The sequence below is a fragment of the Halyomorpha halys genome, unplaced genomic scaffold, assembly GCF_000696795.3.
Source record: "Halyomorpha halys isolate HHAL.00 unplaced genomic scaffold, Hhal_1.1 Scaffold234.1, whole genome shotgun sequence".
NCBI lineage: Eukaryota > Metazoa > Arthropoda > Insecta > Hemiptera > Pentatomidae > Halyomorpha > Halyomorpha halys.
This window is the reverse complement of record NW_027111802.1, coordinates 506,914-515,736: the sequence shown is the minus strand read 5'-3', so window position 1 is coordinate 515,736 and position 8,823 is coordinate 506,914. Positions and strand designations below refer to the sequence as shown.

General features: G+C 32.0%; 1 protein-coding gene across 1 annotated transcript in view; it reads left to right on the top strand.

Annotated features, from left to right (window-relative positions):
* The window catches only part of LOC106679936 (Glycerol kinase 1), a gene marked incomplete at its 5' end in the record, with an annotated part of 25,547 nt that overhangs the window by 12,582 nt on the left and 4,142 nt on the right, over window positions 1–8,823 (top strand). The window contains 4 exon segments of the mRNA XM_067049789.1: window positions 5,144–5,361; window positions 6,166–6,275; window positions 6,355–6,457; window positions 6,627–6,737. Of these exon segments, the coding sequence (XP_066905890.1) occupies window positions 5,144–5,361; window positions 6,166–6,275; window positions 6,355–6,457; window positions 6,627–6,737 (542 nt within the window).

Genomic DNA, 8,823 nt, shown 5'->3' with positions numbered 1-8,823 from the left:
TGTTTTTGGAGTTCTATCAATGGGTAGATTCTCCACATGTTTGTATCATGTCATAATATCACTTACAGCAAATTTACTTGATGTGTATATATGTATACAATTGTAAATAACAATAAATAAATTGTAAAAAAAAAAAATTATGAGGAGATGGTCGGGGGTGCAGTCAGTAAATAAACAAAAACTTATTTACTTGTGCAGACGTTTAGACCTGAATTTTAGGTCTTCATCAGGGCTAAAATAAAAGAAAATAATATACATAAAAATGACTTAAGTAAAAAGTAGTTGATTAATAACATCAGAAGTAAATAGTAGTAAACTGACAACAAGAGAAGATGGAATATAATATTATAAAAGTAAGAATTATGAAAAATTAAAAAATAACATACATATTTATATTTATACATTGTAAAAATTTTTTTTTCATTGTAACATTTACATTCTTGCCTCATAAATCATTTTTCTTTCAGAAATTTCAGTATGTTGATTTAAATGTTTTCATTCTTTTAGACACTACTTACAATCTTATTATGTTAAGTTGATTACTCGTTGTTAGTTAACATTTTCTTCCCCACCATAATTATATGACAGAAAAACGGCTGACTACTTAACTGATTATTCAAACAGATAATTATTGCGAGTAGATTGGTCATGCAGGACAAGTAGCCATCTCACATTTACAAAAATCTCAGTTACCATGTTCCTTCGTTTTTGTTTTTATTTATTTATTGAAATTTACAAATGTAAAATAAAATACAAGTAAATTTGATGAATGTTTCGGAACACATGATAATCTTGGGGAGATTATATATGATGAATTTCCTACCTACTGGTACTGGTACTGGTATTTGGTGGGGGGAAACAAGTCCGGCAAGTGGGCCTAGTGGTCCTTTTTGCCAACCCTTGGTGGCTACCTCGGTTGCCACCACGTACTAACCAAGGTGGGAGTGTCAAGATTCATTCCTCGGGACCACTGAAAAAGAATTTCCCACCTAACAGACCCTGTCAAATGTTTCCAGAAAAGTACATTTAATAATATTTGTCATGGAAAATTTTTTAGCATTTTTCTTTTATAAAACTATGGCAGAAATATAACATTATAGGAAGATAGCCCGGGTGGCAATCAATAAAAGTATCAAAATAGTAAAAGAAAACTATTTATTGTTAACGAACTGAGAGCTGTCATCTTTGTTTCAATCTGACAGCCCTGATGAAGCCCTGCAAAGTGGGGCTAGTTTTCTTTTACTATTTTCATATCCTTTATTGACCGCCACCTATACTTTCTTCCTACAACTATCTTCTACCAATGAAAATATAACAGTTAACAAAAACTTACATTGTTCTCTAAACCATTTATTCAGTGCTGAATTGTTATTGAAACAAATTTTAAGAATGATTTAATGTAGTTAGCCATATTTTCAACTGAGATGTTCAAATAGGTTAAGTGAAAATCAGAAAGTAATTATTTAAAACTATATCGGGATGACAACAGTCATCAGACAGGCGAAACGGAAAAACAATCTTTACAAAAACCCACCAATTTACGGCCAACAGTAGGGGTAACTCAGAAAAGGTCCATCTGGGTCGAGGTGAGGAAGGGATTCCCGACCCTCAGTGTAATAATAATAATAAATGAACAACTGGCAGAATAGAAAAGCAAGTCTCTGCATGGGAGATTCTATAGCTGACTGAACAAAGCCTCCATAGACAAAAAAGATCAGTTGAATGGTTAAAAGCTGGAAGGCTATTCTCTAAGACAGATGGAATTGAGGTTGCTATTCAAGATCAAGTGATTGCCACCAGATCATATAGGAAACATGTGCTAAAAGACGCAACAACATCAGATGTGTCGATTATGCTCAGTAACGCTCAAATCTATCCAACAACTCACTGGTGGATGTGGAGTGTTGGCTGGTACTGAATACCTACAGAGGCACAACAATGTGGCCAAAATTTTACGTCAGGCCCTGACGATGAAGTACAACTTGATTGAAGATAAGAGCCCATACTACAAGTACCACCAAAATAGACTCCTCCAAAAAGGTCCCCTCAAGCTCTATTGGGATGGATCAATATTTACGGACCTTACAGTACGCCATAATAAGCCCGACATCCTCCTTATAGACCTAAGAAAAAAGAGAGTGGAACTTATTGATGTCAGGATCCCCAATGATAATAATATAAGCTTCACTTTAGGAGAAAAACTGAGGAAATACAAGGAATTGGCGATAGAATTGAAAGAAATATATAAATTGTAAGGTGTTACCACCACTCCATTCATAATATCCATGAAAGGTCTTATACCAAAATCAATAGTGGCAGATGTGAATGGTTTGAGGGTACCTGTGGATATGCTAAGAGAGGCTCAACAATCAGTTCTCTTAGACACAGCACGTATAGTGCAAACATTTTTACACATTTGAATCAAATAATAAAAATATGAAAGTGGTCGGACTTATAGGTCAGATACTCAACCCACAATAGCGCGAAATACAGACCATAATAATAATAATAATTTGCGATCAAACTTGTACTATAACAAAGATTTTATTTATGTATTTTTTGTCTTTCTCCATTACATTCTATGTATTTTTTAAGTATTATTTTTTCTAAAATCTTTGGCTTTCCAGCAATATATAATACACCCATATCACTAACGTTATTTCCGGAAATGTATTTTCAACAATATTTTTTCTCTTACATCCTTAAGCTAGTTATCAAATCCTTTCATCGTTTATATTTATTCATTAATCACTCATTATATGTAGAAATGTGAGATGGTTAATTATTTCAAAAAAACTAAATTAAAGGTTCTTCAAAGGAAGCCATTTTAAAAATTTGACATTTAAGCACTGTTAGACTATTCCAATGAGGAAAAGATCTACCTGATATAAAATACTATTAAATTAAAGGCGCGTATACAAGCCTTATATATGTAATTTCAGTTTCGTAAGACTTATCGTTTTTGAGCTAGGCTGGTCACACACACCATTCTGAGAAACTTGGTTATTTCGACTTTCTCTCAAATTCAACATTCTCGGAGATCTCAAAATATGTATGTTCATCAAAAAATGGAATTTGAAATTCATCACAATCACAATACTTCTCCATACTATATACTCAATATACAGTTGAAATAAATAAGTGAAAATAAAAAAAAAATATTAACTATTTGAAAGTAAGGTACTCACCATACCTGTGGTAAGTTTAGCAAGGATATGGACAGTTCCTCTTGAAAGTAATTTCTATTTACCATTCGAGATATCTTCCAGCTGGCTCAGTAATGAATGTAGACCTGAAAACAAAATTACGTAAGAGAAAATTTATAATGCTCTTAAAAGAGAAACCTGACATTAAAAACTACTCTACAAAACAATATTATTTTATCTAATGTCAAAATATCTCTAATTTACAAACTTAAGTAATAAACCGTGACAAAAAAGTATCAAAACTTAAGGTTATAAATTTTCTAAATCAGCATAGTATGCCATACTGAAAACATTAACATAAAGGAAAAATCTGCATGTGCCAAGGCCTTTCACAGATGTAAGCAAACAATTGGGAGGAGTTTTCCATCCTTATAATAATCAAGTACTAAAAATGTTAATTAACAAAAAATTGAAAAGGTGAAGATTAAAATTTATCATTTTTCATCTTACATATACATTTCAGTATCTACATCTTTTTCTATTGACAATATAACAATATCTCCACAATAAATATATATATACATTATCAGTGGGCATAATAGACTGAAAAGATCTTTGTTATATTATATATTATCTTATTGCTTGGGGGAGGGGGTAACCTAACCTCACACTGCTACAAACCATGGTGCAAAAACAGACTAGCTTCAGCGGCCAAGGACCAGTCAGTCTAGATCCACGGTGCTGTCCAGTGTCTATAGACACAATGGGAACTATAATTCTCTGTCTAAGGAACAAACCTTCAAGTGGCTATTGGACAGCCTGGATTACTACAATGCAATTCCATTTTAATGTAAACAGAGTAGGGATATCACTCCCATGCACAGTCTGTGTGAGCTGCCTCCAGTAGACTGGTGGACCTCAACTAGAATGGCGAGGGGAGAAGTGTGGCTTTCTGATATGAGTGTCCAAATATCTAAGAACTTACTTAACATATTCAATGTGGCTTCCCTAGGTCTGGAAAGAGTATCACATAACAGTGGATGTTTATCATCAAAATGTATCAAAGTATATCAAGAACATGTATCAATCTCCAAATATATCAAAATGTTAGTGTTCATCTAAGTGCATTAAACCAATAACATAGTTCAATGCTAATTAGATTAACTCTAGTGAAGAATATGAGTTCAACCTAACCTCTTCGAGAGTTGGGGTGTAACTACATATTTAATTACATGTTTCAGTTGCAATGTAATTACAGTAACATAACCATCAAATGATCCAAAACATAAAAAATTACTGGTCTTAGAGAACAATTACACTGAAGTGATTGTAAGACAGAATTACAATTAATGTAATATTGTAAAAGTAATAGCAATTGCTGTAAAAGTAATAGCAATTACTGTAATAATAATAGCAATTACTGTAATAGTGTAAAAATAATAGCAATTACTGTAATAAAATAATAGCAATTACTGTAATAGTGTAAAAATAATAGCAATTACTCCAGTATATCACAATTACATATAATTTAACTCATATATGAATTCAGTTTATTTGAACATATTTCTTATGAACAGAAATCCTATGAGTTAAAATGAATCTATACATGAGTGTGTGATCATAAAAATGATTTTATATTTATTCCATATTATTATATTGTATTTATCTTCCTTTTAGACATCATTTTCATATTTTGAAGCCATTATAGAATATATTTTCCCATTTTGGTGTTAAGTAATTGTAATAACAATTAAATTTACTTTAATTGCATAATAATTACTTAGAATTGTAATTACTTTTGGCCCAACTCTGGCCTCTAGCTTGAGTTGTACTAATTAGAGGGTAATATTTGTCTATAAAAAAAAAAATTTAATGTAATCCTACAATTAAGTCAAGTAAAAAAATATTATTAAAAAAGTAAGAAAATAAAATCCTTCAGTGAAAATAAATCTGAACATAACATACATTATATTTATTAATTACTCCTTTATTTTTAGTATGGTTGGACATGAGAACAACGAGTACACTCGAGATGTTACTGGAAAAAGTTCCTAATAAAAATAAGAATGTTCATCAAAAAGTCTGTGGTCTTCCGCTGAGCCCTTATTTCAGCGCACTAAAGATGAAATGGCTATTAGATAATGTAGAAGATGTGAGGAACGCCCTACATGAAGGAAGATTGATGATGGGTACAATGGACACCTGGTTGATTTGGGTATATTTTATTATAACATATTAAATATTTTTTTAATCTCCAACACAAATTCATGTTGAGACGATGATATTTACTTTTTCTAAAAAAAAAAATTATTGAATAAACAGCATCATTCTGAACATTACTTAATATTATTTTTATTAATACTGAACTTAATAATATTATTTTAAACACCTTATAAATTCAAAATAACATTTCCTAAGAATTAAAGAAAAATATTTCAATAAACAATAATACAAAATTCAAAACAAACAATAGATTTTCTGCAATCAATGATCAGTTATATGTTTGATGGTCGGCAACAGAATCAGTAGAATTTGGACTGTGGTTTCACCATCAACTAGCAGACTGGAGTGATGACTTGATGTCACTCCATTACTTGGGTTGACGAACTAAACTGATGGATATTAAATTTACTGGACATCCTAATAATTCAGTCAGGTCATTTCATCCACATCAATTTCCTCAAATAAAGCAATAATGGAGAGACATCGCTCAATATGGAAGGATGAAGCGATTGTATATGGCCACCCTCACCCTGCTATATTGTACGGGGAGTATAAATTACAAATACTTTGTCGATTTGAATTTTAACCCACCACCTCTCTTTAATCCTCTCTAATGATGTAATCCTGCGATAATGTTTAAAAATATTTTTCAGAAATTATTTACAAAAGCTTAAGATTTCTTTTGCCTTTTTTTTTTTAAATTAGTGTAGTATTAAGATATTAATTGAATGATTTTTATAAATAAAATACTTATTATTTACAGTACAGACAAATACTAATTGAAATTTGATTAAAGAATCTTACTGGAGGGCCTAATGGTGGACTATACATGACAGATGTGACGAATGCATCTCGAACAATGCTAATGAATCTTGACACGCTTTCATGGGATAACAATCTTTGCAAGTAATAAATTTAACTTAATCTTTTTTTTTAAATAAAATAAAATAATACAGAATTTTTTTTCACAAATTATTATTTTCAGATTCTTTGAAATCCCAATCGAAATACTACCCGAAATACGTAGTTCTTCAGAAATATATGCAAGGATTTCTCAAGGCCCTATAGCAGGAATACCAATAGCTGGGGTGAGTTATATAGGCAGAATTGTAGATATTAAGTTATAAATTTAGATATTATTTTAAAAGCTCTACAAATTTTAAATGGAAATAATTTAAGTATAACTTTTTATTTTATTGAGATATTGATTAATTTTTTTTTCTCATGAGAATAATAAATAATTCTAAATCTATTTAGTGCGTGGGAGATCAGCAATCAGCACTCCTTGGGCAGGTATGCTTGAAAAAAGGGCAGGCAAAGAGCACCTACGGAACAGGATGTTTCCTACTCTATAATACGGGTAACATTGTGAGTTCATGATTTTGTAACTTTAAATAAAGAAGAATGTTTTAACACCATATACTTTAGAGACATCTTAATCTCCATAAGAATTGCAGATACTAATAAGATGTATATCATTTAAATGAAAAAAGATAAATATTTAATTTGCGTTAGTGATAGTATATAAGTTCCTTTGTCATTTTATATTATTATTAAATATTTTAAAACATAATTGGGAAAGTAAATATAAGAAAAGATTAATTTATTATAAGAAGATAGTCTGGGTGGTGTTCAAGAAAGGTATAATGTAGTAAGAAAACAATTTATTAACCGTTGGATCTCCTCTATATTTCTACTACTCTCACCTCTTATAACACCTCATTCTAAAAGCACCAAGACTCAGGTGAACATCTTTATTATTATTTTCTTCTATTATCTCTTTCCATTCCTTTACTCCTCTGTTCACCTATCCCCTTATTTTTTACTGTACCATACCTATACCTCATTTACTTCACCATTCTTTCATTTAATTTTATCATAACTGTTACTAACTTTCGATTTGCTTTGTGGACCTTCAAAAGGCTTTTGACAAGGTGAGAAAAGAAGACATATAGCAGACACTGTCAAATAAAGGCACTGATCGAGGAACGACCTTGGCAGTGATGTGTCTTTATAATAAAACCAGAAATGTGGTTAGAATAAGGAACCTCATATCACAAGTATTCGAGACAAAATCAGGTATTCATCGAGGTTGTTGCTTGAGACCACTGCTTTTCATAGTAGTCCTCGATAAAGTGATAAAGAACGCTAAACTAAGAATGAGATAGTTTCAGTTAGAACACAGGAACTTACAACCCATAAGGTTTTCTGTGTTAGCTTTCGTGGATGACCTGGTCTTGCTGGCTTCCGATGACCAAGACATCCGATACAACATAAATGTTCTTCAAAAGGAAATGGGCACGATAAACATGAAAATTAATCTGGAAAAGACCAAATGTATGAGGATAGGAAAGAAACCCGGAGAATAATGAGGGTGATTAAAGCAAACGGAGAAAGACTAGAGCAGGTCCAGAATTTCAAATATCTAGGTGCTCATCTCAACGAAAGGGGCTACATTGATGAGGAAGTTTCTCAAAGAATCAATGCAGCTGGAAGAGTATTTAGTTTGCTTCAAAGGGGATTCCTGGGTAAAAGGGACAAGAAAAACTAAAATAATGATCTACAAATCAACGTTCCTCCTTATTCTCTCCTACTCTTCTGAATCGTGGACCCTCACTTCGAAACACAAGAGCTGGATCCAATCCAAGAAGATGTGGTACCTTTGCAAGGTAGAAGGAAGGACACAATGAGATAGAGTAAGGATCAGTACTATAAGGACTAACCTTGGAGTCAAACCAGCCGAGAGCAGCCTAGAGGGGCACAAGCTAAGGTGGTTTAGATACCTCCTTCAGATGGACCTGGAAAGAACTGCCAGGAAGACGTATGAGACTCGCATGGTAGAAGGTTAAGAGAAAGGCCGCGCATTTCCTGGGAGGAGAGTGTTAAGGTGGCGTTCAAGAGGCGGGATATGGACAGGAGTAGGAGAAGGGATGTGGTTCAAGAACGAGAAATCTGGTCCAGACTCAACACATTGTAACCGCTGCACACTACACAAGCAGTAAAGGGGATAAAATGATTATGATGATGATGATGACTGTTACTACTTCAATTAAATATTTCACTATTGATTACTTCAGTTGAAAATTAGCGATTCTATCACTCATTACCTGTACTTCTTATTAATTAGCATTCTATTAATTTATATTTATATTCCTTTCGTTTACGCTATTTATTTTTATATTCTATTGTTCTATCATATTTGACATTTGTATCTTGTTCTCATTTAGTACTGTAAAGTAGGATGAAACATTGGTTGCTGAAAAATGGATTTTCTTATTATTTTGTATCGTTCTTGACTGCCACCTCCGAGTAGATAGTCTGTATCTATCTTTCTACAATCTATTACATACGGTCAACTATTAATCTAATGAAAAGTTAAATTGTTCATTGAAATATATATTTTGTTAAATATTTACAAATAAATGGAGAGATTGCATATTAATATATAATTAAT